General features: G+C 39.7%; 1 protein-coding gene across 1 annotated transcript in view; it reads right to left on the minus strand.

Moving 5' to 3' along the window:
* Positions 1-1530: 1530 nt before the first annotated feature.
* Positions 1531-19721, minus strand: part of CCDC171 (coiled-coil domain containing 171) — a 206664-nt gene continuing 188473 nt past the window's right edge. Inside the window, exon 27 of the mRNA XM_083352873.1 lies at positions 1531-2160. Coding sequence (XP_083208999.1) covers positions 1951-2160 — 210 coding nt within the window. The 3' untranslated portion in view covers positions 1531-1950. The remainder of the gene's footprint in view (positions 2161-19721) is intronic.

A 19721-nucleotide genomic window follows, 5' to 3' on the forward strand; every position in this document is an offset into this window, starting at 1 on the left:
GCACAAAACAAAGCATGCTAAAATTTCATATGGAAAAGATAAGCAATCTCTGATTGGAATAACACATGTTACTTTTTTCCAGTTTTTCTCTTGGTAGAAATAGTCAGAAGGAAAAAAAAATATTGCCTTAAATAAACCAGAGATAACATGCTATGAAGAGAGTAACCTCTTACAAAAATGATTTGCTCATTTTTTAAATGAACACAGTTGCAACTGCAGGGATGAAAATCCTCTTGAAAACTTAAAATAAGAAATACTTGAAAAATTTCAAAGTTCTACCGAGTGGCTTTGGAATTACCAGTCAGGAATTTACATGATTTTACTGATAGTAGTAGGTGTATTACATATGCAAATTTATGTCTTCTGGGATGATAGGACAAAGACAAATGTTAGTCAGGTTTGTGGAATCAAACCCTACTCTTATCAAAGCATGAGAAATTACAAATTCCACCAAGCACAATGTTATTTTTCTAATGTATCTCTGATCTATAATGAGAAGCAATCTAACATATAGATTTTGCATTCAATAACCCTGTCAAAAACTACATCACACATCAAATGTTAATGGCGCTGGGGAGTAGGGGTGATTAATACCATAACAAATGGTATATATTACAAAATTTCTTTTGTTCTTTCTTCACAATGATGCATACAGCCAGAATTTAACCTTTAAGGGTTAAAGAGTTTAATCAATGTCAATGTCTGATCTTCTGAAGGCAATAAAGAACAGACTGTCTAGCGATACCCAACAGAATATCACTTTGTCAAGCCACAAAGCACCCAAAAGCTTGTCAAGTAAGTTACCAGAAACCTCTTTGTGGTTAGAACTCAGCTCCTTCCTGCTTGACCTATTATTTGATATTTGACCACTTGGTTGCAAGACACTTGCTCTTTCCAGCTGAAATGTCACTGGGGCATCTTGTCAGCTCCCCGACATCTTGGCCTGACATACAATTTTACTTTTGTGTGCTACAAGGCAGAAAATGCAGGGCAATGGCCTTGTTTTATATTCTGTCAGCATCAAAGATGGGCGTCACTCTTGGGTCCTACCAACAACAACACAACAAAGGAAGGAGCTTATTTTTGAAGGTCAGAGCAGCCATTACTTTAAAGTCTTGAAACTCGGACTACCATTTATTACCTGCGATGCTGGCTGGAGAACTGCCCTTACGAAAGCACATAATCACATCTTCTCCAAATCTCCCTACTACACCATTGTTTTTACTTCCTGATCAAATGCAGACTGGATAAAAAAGGGGGGCCGTTAAGGGACCGGATTCTGCACTTAACTTGTTCAAATGGGCAAGTGGTATCATGTAGCTTTTACAAGGCGCAACCTGACCTTCTCACATTGACCAGGAGTGACATAATTGTGCAGGAGGAGAAGCAGTCACATCATTTCTGTTTTGCACAACCTGCTTAAAGTTTGCAACTAAATGCTTGTCTTCAGTCGAGCTGACAAGAGAGAAGAGAGGGCTCAGTGAACCATGGCAGGGCTGCCATGAAATGACAGGAATCATTGGCATACATTTCAAATAGCTCTCTCAATCCTATTAAAGTATTGCAGCCCTGTTTTAAAATAGACAAGTATGAAACAACTTTGATAGATAGAGAATAAAATGGCTTATTGATTTTTTTTTAAAGTCTGTTGAAAATTACCCCAAATGTGTCATTCTTTAACATTTAAAAATATATTACATAAAAATGAGCTACTATGATAAATAAAAAGTTTTGGGGTTGTTGTTGTTTTTTTAAATGACCCGTTATGCTGGGCATGGGACATGCGGCACATAGGAACACGTTTACTCCTCCTTCCTCTGGTGAAGAATGTAAAATTAATGCCATAGAAATGCATATAGAGAGCAAACTTCAATTCAAAGGCTAAGAACATCCTAATAAAATCGGACTTTAATTAATTCCTTTTTCAGCCGCTTACAAAATGACTAGATTCTAACATCCATTTGGCATTGCTCTTTTGGCAGACGTGACATGTAGGTTTGAAGGAAAGGATGATGAAATTGGAGGTCTATTATGTGCCAAGGTGAAAGGCAGATCGTAATCTGATTCTGACTTCAGTGGCAAAAATCTTGAAAGACAGCCTTGATCTAGCTGGGGTAAAGAGCTTGATGCAGTAAGGATGCTCGAAGCATTTCGTGAATCCTGGGGAAAAAAAATAAGACAGCAAAAACATTTGCCATTAATTAATTTATAAAAACAGTAGCTATCACCTCTAGAAGGTAGTCTGTGTTTAGCAACTGCCTCATTGAGCAATTGTTTGTAATTACGATGGTGATGAAAAGTAACTTTACAATCGATTTTCACACAAGCTTCTTGAGTTTGTAAAGCAAAGGAAAAATGAAGTATGATGATGGTAAGCATGGCTGTGGTTTCACTTAGTGACCAAATTGATGGTTCCAATTGTGGTCGCTAAACGAGGACTACATGAAATATGCATAACTTTAAGCCCCACTGATTTCAAAGGGATGTAAGTATACTGTATGTATCTATTGACTGCACCCATTAATAGCAACTTCTAAAAGTGCAATTGATTCTTTGGCTTATATGATGCTTTGATGACATATGTTTTTTTTTAAATATTTGCAGTTAAAAAGTCTGCTGTCGTGCACTGGTTTACAATTATCTGCATATCTGACTACATGGATTTCTTAAATTTAAAGTAAGTCTTACAAACAACAAACAGAAGTGTTTACTAAACCTTTTTTGAGAAAAGATGGTGGAAATGGTCGTGAGTTTTAAATATTTATCAGTTTTATCATTCTTTGTCTGGAATATTTTAAAAGTTGTAAATAACCATATTTTGCTTTCCACAAGGACAGTCCCGAGTACCGATAAACCAAGAGCCCATGCATAGTTAAGGAAATCACTTGCAAATTGAATTGTTTTATAATATCTAGTAAACCCAGGCAAATTTTCCAGATTGTACATTAACACGGTTTGAATACAGTAGGGCTAGGGGACTTTAAAAAGGTTGTACCCCAACAGGCTGTGGACCAGGAATTGGGGACTGCTGCTTTAAAACATATAATCTCAGTCAAATATATACACACAAGAATCTAAAATAGACCAGTCACAATGCGCCATTGTTGAAATGCCGTGGCTTAAATTTGGCAGACAAAACAAATCAATGAAGTTGTTAGATATAAAGGCAGTATTTGGAATTCTGCTACTGTGAATTCTGGGGGCCTTTTTTTTTAAGAGCTTTTTCTTCCCAATTCTATTACTGTTACTGGGAAGAGGGGAAAATCAACGGCTCTATCTATCACACAGTTCAGCACTGTTCTTTGATGTTGGCTCTTTGATTTTCTGGTATTACACAAGGTATCTTGGAGCTGGGTGAAAAGCTGGACCTTTAAGACCTAGCTATATGGCAGCAATTTCAAAAGGTTACCCCAAGGAGATATTTTAAAACTAGTCATACTTTCATTTCTGCAATGTTTCCACTAATAATAATAATAATAATAATAATAATAATAATAATAATAATAATAATAACAACAACAACAACAACAACAACAACAACAACAACAACAACAAAATAGAAACACACAGTCTTCAGGACTAGTGGATTTTAGTCTAACAGTGTCCCAGCCGTGCTACTCTAATCAAAGTCAGGTATTTGCACATCTATTATTTAAATCATCAAGTTATACGTTCATCTGACCATTTAAGCACAATATCAAAGAATAGAAAAGATTGGGATGTCTTCATTTACTTTGAGCGAAGGAAGAGCTTCTGTACAAATGTGAGCTGTATTTTAAATGAGGCTGCAGAACGACGATCAGGCTAAATGTCTTGCTTAAGTAATTGACATCAATAAATAGTAGGAGCTAAAGGTCAGCTAAACGTGCATGTGTGCTGGCACTACTGTCTCTTCAAATCAACTTGCTCATCCTCCTGGTTACAGGACATTTTGGGGCTCACGTTTTTTTTACTCCTCAAAACCCAGCCCCACCCCTTTTTTTAAGAAACAAACAAGGGGAAGAAAAGGAAGAAGGATAAAAACAACTTCAAAAGTCCAAAGGAGGGGAGAGGGTAAAAAAACAAAAAAACAAAAACAGGTTTCCTTAGGGAACTATGCTCAACAAAAGTATGAAATGTAATGATTGGCAGCTAGTCATTAGAAATAGAAAAGCCTTCAACATTTGGTAAAGGTGATGGGCCGGGTTTGTTTTTTTTTTAGCAAGGTTCCCACTCTATGGTCAGGTTGCTTCTCCTAAGTTGCTAAGATAGAATTAGAAAAACAACAATGGGATGGAAATCAGGGCTACTGTGGCCTTGGCCAATAACAGTCCTCACCTTCCATGATGGAGCCTTGGTGGAGCAGTGGGCTAATACCTCCTTAAGTAACACCAGCTTCCTGAAATTAGTGCAGGTTCGCATCCCACCAGGCTCAAGGTTGACTCAGCCTTCCATCCTTCCGAGGTAGGTAAAATGAGGACCCAGATTGTTGGGGGCAATTAAGCTGACTTTGTAATAATGCCGCTTGGGGTGTGTGTGAAAGCCCTAATAAGCAGGCATATGCATAGAATGAAGGCTACTGCTAAGCTTGTAAGCCGCCCTGAGTCTTCGGAGAAGGGCGGGATATAAATGGAATATAAATCAATCAATCAATCAATCAATCAATAAATAAATAAATAAATAAATAAATCAAACAGGTGGACTGGTGCAGGGTGGAATTTCTGAGCCTTGTTGCCCACATTGAAATAACTCAAGAAATCCATCTCTGGATTAAAATGGATGATTTCTTCAGTATACCTACTTTCCTGTGCTATTTGGCACTGGGCAGGATTAGTGCACTTAGATTAACTGTAGAAAAGCATCCACAACAGTCGAAAGGATTAATGTGCTGGGATGGTAAACAACTTTTACAGAGACAATAGTCTCCAAGGATAATAGCAGAGCAAATACTGTAGACCAGTCCCTTTAACAAAAAACAAAAGGAACCCAAACCTATGTTGATTACCTGATAAATGTAAATGAACTTCTCAAGTTCTTAAAAAGGTTGCACAAAAGGAGCACAGAGGGAAAATTTGTAATGTTGTAAGCCCCCTGGAATCACCAGCGCATGAACTGGGCAGCCACGTAAATTTGTTTAATAGAATACGTAAACAAAAACTTGTTTTTAACAGATCCTTAGAACCTTCTTTGCATTTGCTGCCTGCCCTTCCCAGCCATCATATCCAAAGGGAATTTTAGGAGTTGGTCTCAAGATATCGGAAAGAAACCAGATTAAGAATGCTGGCACATTATCTTGTATATTCCTTTGTTTTGCTTTTGCTTAGGTTGGGCACTGTGGCTGTATGTCATTCTCATTTAAGCATCTGTTCAAGATCTAGGCATTTCGTTGTTTCACAGAGTAATAATACGGACTGAGTTCGCCCTACTGTAGCTCTAAAAGTTACAGCTGAAATGCCAACCACAGGATCCTTCATCACCGATTTCTGTTAATTTACTCCCAGACTTTCTTTTTCCAATCGCTCCCTTCATTTGAATTGCTGGGAGCTGGCGGGAGGGGTGTTTAAATGAATAGATGGTGTGGCCAACTTGTAAGAATCTCAGGTAAGGGATTCATTTGCAAAAGATTCGAAGAGGCAAAGTTCTGATGCCCCGATTGTAATCAGCGACTTTTAATCGCCAGGCTCCAGAACCCTTTATGGAGATGTGTGTCCTTCCGGCGGTCCAATTTTTGTCAAGAGTCTTGGAGCCCGACGGATGTAGATTCTTCTTCGCTTTGGAAGGAAGAGCGGGGGGGGGGGGGGAGAGAGAGTGTGCAGCGAGAATGAAAGATGATATTTACATTCGCTTTGCCAAACATTAGCATCTTTTTGTCCAATCATTTGAATTCGGAAGGAAAAAAAGGAAAAAAAAACAAAACAGCTTAGAGAACAAGGGTTGACACATCCGGTGTGAAATCTTAAGGTGCTGGAATGCAATGAGGGAGAAAGTGATACCAAACCACACTTCAGCTCCCTAACTGTGCTGCGGCATGCGTGAACTTTGTGACAGGTCTCTGTCACTCAGCCACAGTTGAGTAGCTCTTGCTGACACTCAGCTGTCAGATAGCATCCCTTTACTATGCCCCTAACATGCTCTACAGCTTCACCCAATTAACTTGCTTTCACTTGACATTGCAGCAAAGAGCTTCATAATAGGTGGTCAAGGTGCAACGGTGTCTGCTTGCCCTCTCCCTGTTCATAAACGGCAAGATGTTTAACTACCTTCCCCCCTTTTTTTGCCAGTTTGCTCAGAAGCAATATGACAGTGATGCCCGGACTAAAGTGAGCAAGCGAAGCAGAGTAGCTTCAAAGCACATTAATCGAGCTTCCTTGTAAAGGAAGTTTTTCCTTCCCCCGAAAGCAGGGACCCTAAACCACCAGGAAGAATTTGATTAAAAATAAAGCTTACAGAAAACTCTGCTGAAAAATTAGAAAAAGACCCAGGGGGACGGGGAGGAGGCTGAAAATAATTATTTCCCATAGCAGTGTTTTAAGTTTAGTTGTTTTTTAAAGTTACATGTAATTTATACATTTATGTTTCAAATCTTCTTACACTGGAGAAATCAGCAGGTATTTAAACAATGAATGCTACCGTATATGCCATTGTAAGTAAAAAAAAGAACAGGCATCAGTAAAATACGTATCAAAGAAAGTAAACGTGGACCATAAAGGAAATATATAATATTAAATCATTCAAATGGCATCTTTTAAACAGATAATTGATTTTTTTTTTTTATTTGATTGCCTGGATAATTCCCCCTCTTTCTGCAACAAACGTGCTTTTTTTAAAAAAAATCAGAAGCATGCAAATAATTTTGTATCTTACGTCATGAACTGCAGAGCCATGCATTAAGAAAACTATAAAATAATACATTCCTAGGACAGTGTGATACACATCAGATTATAGTTGAATGACATTTCCGAGAGTTTTACCAGGATGAGATCTTAAAAAGATTTTAGCTGCTGAGTTCAGAGAAGGGGATAAGGAATGATGCACACCCATCATCTCTATGCAAGTACTATGTGTTTTTTTAATAGAGTGAAGATACATCTTTGCCACACAGTTCTTCTGAAAGAATTAAAAAACCCTGCAGAACTATTAGAATAGGATAGAATAGAATAGAATAGAATACAATAGAATAGAATAGAATACAATAGAATAGAATAGAATAGAATAACAAGAGTTGGAAGGGACCTTGTAGGTCATCTAGTCCAACCCCCTGCCCAAGCAGGAGTCCCTACACCATTTCTGACAGATGGCAGTTCAGTCTCTTCTTGAAAATCTCCAGTGATGAAGCTCCCAGAACATCTGAAGGCAAACTGTTCCACTGGTTGCTTGTTCTCACTGTCAGAAAATTTCTCCTTATTTCTAGTTTGAGTCTTTCCTTGATCAGTTTTCATCTGTTGTTCCTTGTGTGGCCTTCAGGTGCTTTGGGAAAATAGGTTGACCCTCCCCCCCTCCTCTCCGTGACAGCCCCTCAAATATTGGAACACTGCTATCATGTCTTCCCAGTTCCTTCTCTTCACTAGACTAGCCATGCCCAGTTCCTGCAACCGTGCTAGAATTTTAACTCATGTCAAGGTTAACAAGCTCTTTGCTATTACTCCTTATTATTCATTCATCAAATTTATGTGGCTAACCTATCTCACAAAAGTGACTATTGCATCCATCCCTCCAAAACAAAATTAAATATCGGATGTGTGCAAAAAGAAGTAGACTCCCACTTACAGCTTAGTTAGTTCCTTCATAAAATTCTAATTCTAGTCAATGAACTAGTTCCATAGTAAGTGGGTTCTGAACTGCAGACATATTCAAAACATGTTTCTACCCCTGCTGTGTATTATCTATAGGTTATCATTCCATCCTCACATAAGCCAGTAAATCTAGTTTCTTTATTCACATTAGCTATGTTTAACACTTCATAACAGAACTATGCCACCCAGGGAAATGTGGGGACTCCACTGGGATGTTTTCTCTGCAGAAAAGAAACAATAGCACTTATGCCGAATCTTTGATAAACCACTGCGGTACAAAGACAGTATGTGATGACAGTATGAGATTGATTCTGAAATCAGAATAAATTATCTGTGATTTCATTTAATCTTCCAGATACCTCTGGGGTTCTGAATATAATGTTTAAAATTGAGTTCACTCATTCTTGAATTCACTCATTCTTATTTTTTTGAAATGGGCCTTGCATAATTTTTTTAAAAAAATATGTAGCCTTATTTTCCAATCCATCAGACAACATGCTGCATTCTGTCACAGAAACAGCAAGCGTTCAACTTTTTATTATATACGTCCGATCCAAACACGGACTACTCCAATATAAAGAGTCTAAAATAATGGAAGAAAGAAAAAGTGGAATTTCTAACTATGGGAACTAGAACCTTGTCAGGAAGTAAAGCTGGATGCATTCATACACACATCTTTTAGCCTGGTTCAGATTTTACACATATTACCTTTTGGATCAGTATGTCAACACTGGCCTTGATCCAGCTTTTTTTCTGGTATAAGTGGTCCAAAGGGAAACAAACAAACAAACAAACAAGCCAAAAAAATAAACAATCAGAAAACCCTTCACATTTCATGTTTATAAAACCAGAAATCAGCCAGAAAAGTACATTTATTTTTTTAAAAAAAACCTTGCATGGAGAGGGATTCTCCATTGTTGATACAGGAATAACCAAGAGGCAAAAGGGTCACACTTTAGATTCAATGTCGCTTTATGTCTAATAAGCATAGGTAAAGGTAAAGGTTCCCCCGCACATGTGTGCTAGTGGTTTCCGACTCTAGGGGCCGGTGCTCATCTCCGTTTCAAAGCCGAAGAGCCAGCGCTTGTCCGAGGACGTCTCCGTGGTCATGTGGCCGGCATGACTAGATGCCAAAGGCGCACGGAACGCTGTTACCTTCCCACCGTAGTGGTCCCTATTTTTCTACTTGCATTTTTTACGTGCTTTCGAACTGCTAGGTTGGCAGAAGCTGGGACGAGTAACAGGCGCTCACTCTGTTACGCGGCACTTGGGATTCGACCCGCCAAACTGCCGACCTTCCGATCGACAAGCTCAGCGTCCTAACCCACTGAGCCACCGCGTCCCTCTAATAAGCATACAAGCTTCAAATATGCTGACTGAGCAAGAAACCAAGCTTCATCAATTCTAAACTTGAATATGGGTGAGCTAAGGTTACAGCTTCTACTGTTTCTGGTTTCATTCATATCTATAGTTATATTTCCATTTTGCAACTATTATGAAAAGAACTAATAAGCCAAGAAAAACTATATGTACCCTCCGTCACTACAGACAACTAGAAGGACCAGAAGTCTAATATTTTTTCCCCCTGAAATTGTCATATGAACCAAACGCCCTTAAAGAAGTAGAAATCAATATTTCCGACAGCTTGCTAAGTGAAATTTATTTTTTTTTAAAAAAAAAAATAAAAATAGTGGACTGTTGTCCTTTGGTATAAACATACAATCTCTTCAAAATATTCATGAGGGGAAAACTTTTTTAAAAAAACAACAGATGGAGTTCCAGGAAACAAAACGTATTGATTTATACTTACATTGAATGTATTAAGGGTACAATATATTTTTCTTTTAGGGAGCTTGCTTACATGGCTCCTTATGTGCCTGCAACGTGAACCTCGCAACCATCTTGGGTGGTATGTCAAGTTGAGAAATGTGATTGGCTGAGAGAAACTCTGGACTCATGCCTTCTAGGTCTCAAGCCAACCTCTAGTTCTGGGTCCTCACCATAACGCCCGGGAGTGGTGACGTTCCCACCACACATTGCTTGGCTCTTGCCAACTTTCCTGCCTCACTTAGTTTCAGTTTATAAAGCTCTTTTCAATTAAAAAAATCAATGAGAATCTCATGCTATAAAGCCAAGACATGCCCTGTAGCTTAGCTTCCCTTTCCAATAATCTCTCAGAGCCCTTGAGAAATTCTTATAAAGTATAGGCGACTGACTACAACTCAGTGCTTAGTTTGCCTTATAGTATCTAGGTATCTTGCGACTGGACATACCAACCATTTTGTGAACATGTTCATGATCTTACTCCACAAGTGTGGGGGATTCCCTGCTCAAAATATTTTACACAAGAAAATGGTTTGTGGGAATTTATTTACAATACTATTTTAATGACTGCATGTACAGAATAAACTTTAAAGCAATAATAAAGAAATATATAATAATGTTACTGTTGGGCAGTGATTCCACTTCAGATGGTGCTTTCCCACACAGCTTCAGATCACCCATGTATAAAGGAGGTGGGATAAGCCTGGCAGATGTTTTTGATGTGTAGCCAGGGCCACACCTGTTTACTATTATGTAGCCAAGACATTGCACTGAAGTTTGGGCTGGACAAATGGGCCTCCCTTACCAACAGGGTAAAAAATAGTGAAAACCGAATCCAGATGCTCTATGGAAATAGCATCCAAGAGTCTGGATGAAGAAGATCCCTACAAACACAGATAGCTATCACTTAATGATTGGTTGCTTAATGTCTGTTTGAAATGACAGCAACCTTAGAAAGTGTGCTTTCGCAAACAACTCACAAATTGTTACATATACCATCCCTGTGGTCACATGATCACGATCTGGGTTCTTGGAAATCTTTTTGCACTCATGGCAAATTGCCAAGCATCCATAAGATCAGGTGATTGTCATTTGCCATCTTCTCAGCCGGCCACCCCACAAAGTCAATGGGGAAGCCAGCAGGGAAGATTATAAGCTGCCGCCTATCAAAAGGGTTCCCTCTAGTCTAGTCTCTGGGGGCTGGCTGAAAGAGCTTCCTGGTCTGCTTGGATCCTGACAGTGAAATTCTCAAAATTAATTAAATTTAACTCAGCTTAAAATTCTTCCCTCTCTGCCTCCATGTAGCTCTCAGCAAAGGCAAGGAGAAGAGACCCCAAGCTCCACCTAAACCATGTCAAAATTCAAGTAGACACAAAGGTCAAACCCTTCATTCCCTGCCTCTTAAAGGGCTGCCTGCTAGGAGGGAATCTCTGGATACAAAGGATTGCCTGCATGGGGAGGCAGGCAACCCTTTGGAAGAGAGGGAATTTCAGCTCTATCTTTCACTCTCAAAGGGCTGCCTGCCGGGAGGGAATCTCGGCTCTTGACTGAGAGCTCTGAGCTGCTGCCAGAAAAGGGGGATGCAGTATCATTCTGGCAGGCAGCCCATTCATTCACTCTCAAAGAGCTGCCTGTCAGGAAAGAATCCCAGCTCTCAGCTTAGAGGCTGATCAGAGATGGTGGTGGGGATTGTTGGGGGTAGAATCTCAGCTGCAAAAGGAACTGAGACAATCTCCTGGAAGGCAGCCCTTTCAATCCATCCACTGAACAACTCAGGAGATTGCTCAACAACTGCAACTAGGAGTGCCAGAATTGTGGTCATTGACTGAAGCAGTCACATGGGTATCTCACTTAATAACTGCTTTGCTCAACTACCAAGATACCAATTGTAATTGTAGATCGAAGGCTAACCTGTACCTGGGCATCCTTTAAACTGATAGTATCAAGCATACTGAAGCCAAGCAGGTCAGAAGTGAATACATCGTTAAGACTGAAGAAGATTTCAAAGTCCAAATTCAGTGGGGAAAATGCTATCAATGTAATTAACACCTGGGCAACTCGAGTCATTAGATGAACATCTGGAATAGTGGATTGGATGCAGGCCAAACTAAAAATCCCTACATAGGAAGACCAGAGACATAATGACAATGAAGTATACCCTTCATTCAAGCAGCAATGTTGACATGTTGAGCAGAGATGGGTGCGGAATGCTATGAATACACCACAGAGTTGAAAAATTTAAAAAGGCATTGGAAGAGTATTTGAATAAGCAGAGAAGATGCACTGAAGCTAGTACACCATGGCATCTTGGCAAGGCAAAATATTATACGGCAAGTGTATACATACACGGGGATGGGAGAGAGGGGGGGAGAGGAGAGGGAGAAAGAAGGCATTGTCTAAGAGCAGGAAAGTTGAAAAAAATATACAAGGAGACTAATTTTGCCTATGCAAGACCAAGCCTTAAAACAAATGCATACAAGACCAGAATTGAGAAGATAGCAATAGACAACACACGTTTCCTCTGTAAAAAAGCTGAAGAAATACTGGACCACCCGATTAGCTGCTTCAAGAAGATCACGCAGACTGATTAATGGCACAATGGCATGACAAAGTAGCAATAACAGTGCATAGGAATATCTGTAAGAAATACCACTTGCCTACAAGCAAGAAAAGAAGCTAAGGTGTTCTGGGACTTTAGAATTCAAGCAGTCAAGCATCTGCCACACAACACCTGGACTTAAGAATTGTTGATAAGAAAGACCAAAAAAGTTTGGATAGTGAACTTTGTTCACTGTTGGAAACAGAAAAATAGAAGAGAAAGAACTGGAGAAAATTACAAAATACAAAGACCTACAAACAAATGACTGCGGCAAAAGAAAGCAAAGGTAATACCAATAGTAATAGGTGCCTTGGTGCAACCCCCAAAATCTGGAGCACCCGGTAAACTCTATTAGCATTGACAAAATCACCGCCAGTCGATTGCAGTATCTTTAACACCATCAAACAACATCTGCCTAGCCCAGGGGTCATCAACCTGAAACAGTGAAAGAGCCACTCGGAACTGGTTCCCTCACAAAAGGAAAAACTGGGAGCCGCAAAAAATGTGTGCGCATGTGCGTACATGCGGGCATGCGCAGAACAGGGTTTGACTGAAGAATGGAGCCAAGGCGAGATATGCACCTACCCTGCATATTTGAATTGATTGGTTGAAATTTTTTAGTCCCACTTTTTTTTTTGGACTGCACATGGCAGAGGACTAGGAGCCGCAGGAGACGGCTGAAAGAGCCGCATGCGGTTCCGGAGCCGCAGGTTGCAGACCTGTGGCCTAGCCCAAGTCCTTGGGAAGGATTTGATAGAAGGATAAAAATGCCAAATTCAACGTTAATGTCTTGTTGACTATGCAACCACTATAGTAATGGCAGTAATAATGTCATAGCACTACTCCAAGCTAAAGTTCACATTGTAATGTACCGGGTTTGTTTTTCAGCACAATAAAGCATACTTGAACAAGCATAATATGAAAACTTAAAGCAAATGAAATTACAGGAAGCTATTTCTTTCCAGCTAACGAGGGAAAATGGGCGAGCAGGAGAGAGAGGGAGAGGCAGAGGGGGAGGGAGAGATGGGTGGGGAGAGAGAGATCCCAAAACGGAGATATGTATCTTCTGGGGGGGTCAACCTTCCGTGATTCTGTCATATCGCTACCTGGCCCTCTTTAACTTGGAATTGATAGATAACTTAACTTGGGATCTGGTAGATTGCCAAGTGTTTCTCCTTGAGTTTTATTGCTTTATTTATTTATTTTTATTTGATCTGTGTGCCACCCATCTCGTCTAGAGGTGACTTTATTCTGTGGTTAGCTTGCTTGTTTAAAACCGCTGTGTGTTTCAGTGAGACCTCTCTGCTCATAGATTCCAGCACTTTGCTCCACTCTAAATTCTAGTTGAGACCTTCCGCACAAGTTGAAATCTCCAAATGGTTTTCAAGGGCAGACCAATCTCTGGCATATTCAAGTAGCTTCAGTCTAAGCGGTACCAACTGAACAGAGGCCGAGTCTGTAATGGAAATGGCTGCAGGTGGCGTACCAGTTAGAGCTGAGTTGAAGCATTTGTGGCCAGAGCTGACATTCGACATCTAACCGTAAAAAGTCATGTCCAGAACAATTCTGAGGCCACACCTTTAAATGGAAACAGTCAAAAAACCCTTCTGACTATTTGGATCAATCTGCAGCATTTCTATCTGATCCAGACTGGGATTCAAAGGCCACTTCTACAGCCACGAACATGCAAAGACCAAGAGATACAGCTGAATATTGATCCCATGTATACATTTATTCCCCAATACAAAAACATGCCAATTAGTAATACGGTCAAGGAATAGTGAAATTCAAAGCTTTCTCTTGGGCTATGGGATGTAAAATGCCCTTTACACATCTACATACAGTTACTGAAGAATCTCAGAAACAGTACTTTTTTACAAATATGAGGAGTGCTTGGTTTTATATGCAGCTGCTTTGTTGAAACATAGGGGGGGGGAGAGAAAGGAAAAGTCAAAGTAACATTAGCATGAATAGGCTACTTGAATTCCCTTGATTCAGGTGTCACCTGAGTAGAAAAACTCAATATAAGTTTTTTAAAGCCTCTTTCCAAAAGTCTCAGTTGATTCATAACCTCAGTACAAATCTGCCATCCTTTTGTGTTTAACCCACAGTTTAGCACTGAATAATGGATGTTCATTATCTTGAAATAGTTTCTTCAAAAGGAAGGAGGAAATACCTTAGTAAAAGTGCCCGACTCTGGAAAGAAGTAAATGTATCTACCTTTGTACAGAATTGTTCTTTTCTTCTGCAAAGCCTATTCAATTGTATTCCAAGTTCTATTCTTTGTAAAAAAAAAAACTTTCTCCCCAAGGTTAAGCATCCTGGTCTAGTTTTCAAGGCAGCAGCAGTTTTTCCACTGTTCCTGCTGTAATTCAAGCAGTATTGTTGAAACTTTGTATAACAATGTGTCTTGACACTGTCACTTGGAAACAAACGCTAGGAAGGCAGATTGAGGGAAGAGTATATCTCGAATGAAAACAAAAAGTTAAGTTATTGTTGCACGCCTGTTAGTTGTACCACATATCAAAAAAAAATTGAACTTGACTAAAGTTAGACCTCTATGGGCTGAAAATAACTTTTCTTTCAGGTAGTATTCTGTATCCCCTCCCCCCCTGCCCATACACACACATTTTGTTGGACAATTGAGCCCAATCCACAAAATGCTAAGAATTCCTGCAGAATCTTAGCATGGCAACTGGGTCCAGACCACTTGATATTGTGGCATCCTGAGGTCATGTGATTGCTATTTAAATACTATACTATACTATACTATACTATACTATACTATACTATACTATACTATACTATACTATACTATACTATACTATAATATAATATAATATAATATAAAGGTACACGGTGGCTCAGTGGGTTAGGACGCTGAGCTTGTCGATCAGAAGGTCAGCAGTTTGGCGGGTCGAATCCCGAGTGCCGCGTAACAGAGTGAGCACCTGTTACTCGTCCCAGCTTCTGCCAACCTAGCAGTTCGAAAGCACGTAAAAAATGCAAGTAGAAAAATAGGGACCACTACAATGGGAAGGTAACAGTGTTCCGTGCGCCTTTGGCATCTAGTCATGCTGGCCACATGACCACGGAGACGTCCTCGGACAAGCGCTGGCTCTTCGGCTTTGAAACGGAGATGAGCACCGGCACCTAGAGTCGGAAACGACTAGCATGCATGTGCGGGGGAACCTTTACCTTTACCTAATATAATATAATATAATATAATATAATAATATAATATAATATAATATAATATAATATAATATAATATAATATAATATAATATAATATAATATAATATAATATAATATAATATAATATAATATAATAATAAATATAATATAATATAATATATTTTACAGATAGATAGATAGATAGATAGATAGATAGATAGATAGATAGATAGATAGTGTTGGAAGGGACCTTGGAGGTCATCTAGTCCAACCTCCTGCTCAGGCAGGAAACCCTATACCATTTAAGACAAATGCCTGTCCAGTCTCTTCTTAAAAACCTCCACTGCCTCTACAACTTCTGGAGGCAAGTCGTTCTACTGATTAATTGTTCTAACTGTCAGGAAGTTTCTCCTTAGTTCTAAGATGCTTCTCTCCTTGATTAGTTTCCATCCGTTGCTTCTTGTCCTCCCTTCAAGTGTTTTGGAGAATAGCTTGACTCCCTCCTCTTTGAGGCAGCCCCTGAGATATTGGAACACTGCTATCATGTCAACCCTCGCCCTTCTCTTCATTAAACTAGACAGACCCAATTCCAGCAACCGTTCCCTATATGTTTTAGCCTCCAGTCCCCCAATCATCTTTGTTGCTCTTCTCTGTACTCTTTCTAGAGTCTCAACATCTTTTTTACATCGTGGTGACCAAAACTGGATGCAGTATTCCAAGTGTGGCCTTACCAAGGCATTGTAAAGTGGTATTAGTACTTCACGTGATCTTGATTCTATCCCTCTGTTAATGCAGCCTAGCACTGTGTTGGCTTTTTTGGCAGCTGCAGCACACTGCTGGATCATATTGAAGTGATTGTCCACTAGGACTTCCCAGGTGACTTCTGGTAAGCAAAGTCAATTGGGGGAGCAGGGGGGCGGAGCCAGATTCGCTTAATCCTAATTCATGTAACAACTGCACTTACTCGCTTAACAACCGTGATGCAACAGGTCATAAAATCAAGAGCAACTCACTTAACAACCATCCTGCTTAGCAACAGAAATTCTGGTCTAATTGTGGTCATAAGGTGAGAACTACCTGTCTATAGTTTTACTTATCAATGTATCCCCAGAATGTAAGAAGTTAATCTGGATTCTGATAACCAGGCCTACAAAGTCAATGTATACAACCTGTGCTTACTTCAGAGAAAGCGCTGTTGCCATCCCTTTTGCCTATTTTCAGTGTTTGCAACTCTGCCAAGTTTCATGTGGGTCCTACTCATATATAAATGGAATCTGAATGAATGAATAACACAATGGATACTGACGTTTGATGTTCTAGGACACACATGTCAAACACAAGGCCCGGGGGCCAAATCCGGCCCACGAAGTGGTTTCATGCGGCCCGCGAAGCCATCCTGGAAACAGTGAGGGAACGCCCCCCCCTGCCTTAGCCCTGGCCCAGAGACCCTCCTTCTGCCAGAGACCCTCAGATCTGTCCCACTCCTGCCCAGGCCCCCATAGGCACCCTTGATGCGAATGATGTAGAGCTGGCCACGCCCACCCAGTAGGCCATACACACTCTAGCCATGCCCACCCAGTAGGCCACGCCCACCCGGTCCCCTGAGGGCAACCGCAATGCTGATGTGGCCCTCAATGAAATTGAGTTTGACACCCCTGTTCTAGGAGAGGTTACTTTTATCCTCCAGTCATGCAGTAGAAGATGAAACCTTGTTTCCCTATGTTTAGACAGACAGGATGGACAATCTGCTTGAGAAGGAAAGCTTCTTGACACTTTAGGGACAAATCACTCTGTTGAATTTTCTATTGCTGCTTTTATTCTTTTTTATTCTTTTATTTTATCACCACGATGTGTTTTAACCACAGGTAGTCCTCAACTTACCACAATTCATTTAGTGACCGTTGCAACGTCACTGAAAAGAGTTACTTAAGACCATTTTTTACACTTATGACCACGGCAGCATCCCCATGGCCACGTAATTTATATTCACTTATGACGGTTGCAGTGTCCTGGGGTCCTTTTGCAACCAGCTGACCAGCAAAGTCAATGGGACTCAGATTCAATTAACAACTTTGACAAAAAAAAGTCATTAAAATGGGGCAAAACTCACTTCACAAATCTCTCACTTAGCAACGTAATTTTGGGCTTGACTGTGGTCGTAAGTCAAGAGCTACTTGTATTGCCTTTTATATTATATTATATTTGCTTATGTTATTGGACGGTTTTAGTCAATGGGAAACTAGCCTGAAAACCTGGTTTTAAAGGGCAACCTACAGAATTTTAAAATCTTGTTAAGGATTGTGCGTAGTTTCCCACTTCCCACTGAAAAAAAGTATGTATATTAACATATTAAATCAATGACCTAATCCTTCCGACTCCCCCCAAAATAAATTAAAGGTATCTTACCCTGCTGAGGCAAAGGAAAATTAAACTTACTGGATCTGAAACTAGCCATTTTTCCCCATACTGCAAACATGACAATTTTCTCTCCTGACAGCAAATGCAACTGTCAGGAAAATTAGATGTCATAAAATGATCCTAGGAAATCAACACACTGGATTTCAACCAAAAGGGAGTTAAATCAATTAAAATTACCTATTGTGTCCTGTCAGACAAACTGTTCAAAAATTATTTTAAAATTGCACGCATGGAAGTGCCCCTGCTCCACACCAAAAATCACAGAAGTGTCTTCCCTTTGGGCGACTTTTCTACCTACACACACACACACACACACACACACACACACACACACACAAACACAGGCTCACCGGAGTGTGCAACTTTCCCAGTGCAAAGCTAGAGAATGGTGGCTTTGGTCCAAGGCTAGCTAGTAACAGCTGACATGTTCTGGAATCTGGAGCCCGAAATCAACATTGTTTTCACAGCTGTAATTAAGCCACCTAATCAGAAGCACATTTTGATGGTACCATTTCTGGAAGCCAGACACTGATTTTTTTATTCTTATGCTTGGGGCACAGTGGCTTGTAAGAAGTCCTTATTTAATTTGTGTGTGTGTGTGTGTGTGTGCATTTCAAGAGGTAGGAGGGGGGGGGAAAGCCCTTCCCCCAAGGTGAAATGGAAAATAGCCCTTAACTGTTGGAAAGAAGCAGCTTTATGCTTTCGTGGCTTCACTGACGCTATGACCAGCTCTCCTTCGGCTCCGTGCCGAGTCCCCATCTCTCGAGTGGCAGCTGCGCGCAGTGAGAATAAGGACTTTTGCCAAAATCAACAGATGAGCTGGTCTGAACTGGCTCTCTGTGTGTTCCGACTGTAAATTGTGATGTGATGATTAGAGAACTCCAACACAGGATGTTGACTCTTAAAACTGTCCAGAGAAAATAAGTTTGGGGTTACTTTGTTTTAAATTCAGGATGACGACCACGACGATAATGATTGCAATGATCATTTTGAAAAAGATACATTTTGGGATTTGGTGCAGAAAAGTCCCATCTAAGACAAGAGTCTTATAATATGGATTCTGAAGTAATCATTCATATTTGTCTGCATGTATGCGGAAATATAGACAGATAATGATTTAATAGGCCCTGAAAGCATTCCCACAGGAAGACCCATCATCCTTAAATGTTTTTTTCAAAAAAGCTACGAGTCTTGCCCTTCAATTGTCACAATGTAAGAAAAACCTGTGTCTTACCATCTGTTAAAGAGAATAACTGTGAGATCTTCAAAATCTAAAAACTGGTTACTGCTTATAATGCTTAAAATATGTTGTTTAAATTAAACAACCACTGAATTATCATCTCATTCAAGTGGATTTAGTAACTTTAATATAAACTTTCAACCTCTGAGGCCATAATAAGGCTATCAGTAGGAAGGCCATAGTCACTGTGGTCTGATTACATTTAGTTCTGCATTTTAATTGCACATGGATTCTATTAAACTCTCTTTTTGCCTTATAGGCAACATTTAAATCAAATTACTATAATTTCCAAATATGTTTCAATAGCTTGACAAGGTAAAAGTTCACATGCTTAGCATATTCTGGTTTTTTAAATGTTTTCTATAGAAAAGGAAATGTTGTATATACAAATCAAGGATGCAGATACATTATCTGATTATACTTCTTTTGTTTTGCTTTTCAACTATCAAAGTGGTAGACCTATTGCGGCATCTTAACAATTAAGTATGATATATTAAGAATTATGATGCAGGCATATAACATTTGTCTAAGGTATATTTGCACCATACATCTTTCTTTGTCCAACTTTTCAATTTTGTGCAGATCCTCTTGGTCACCATTGCTGTAGAAAATTTTGCTATATATGGCAAGCTTTTGTAGATAACTGTTCTATCATTTGTGACAATGTTTCATAGCAATTCATATTAAGTCAG

This window comes from Vipera ursinii (genome assembly GCF_947247035.1).
Source record: "Vipera ursinii genome assembly, chromosome: 2".
Classification (NCBI taxonomy): Eukaryota; Metazoa; Chordata; class Lepidosauria; order Squamata; family Viperidae; genus Vipera; species Vipera ursinii.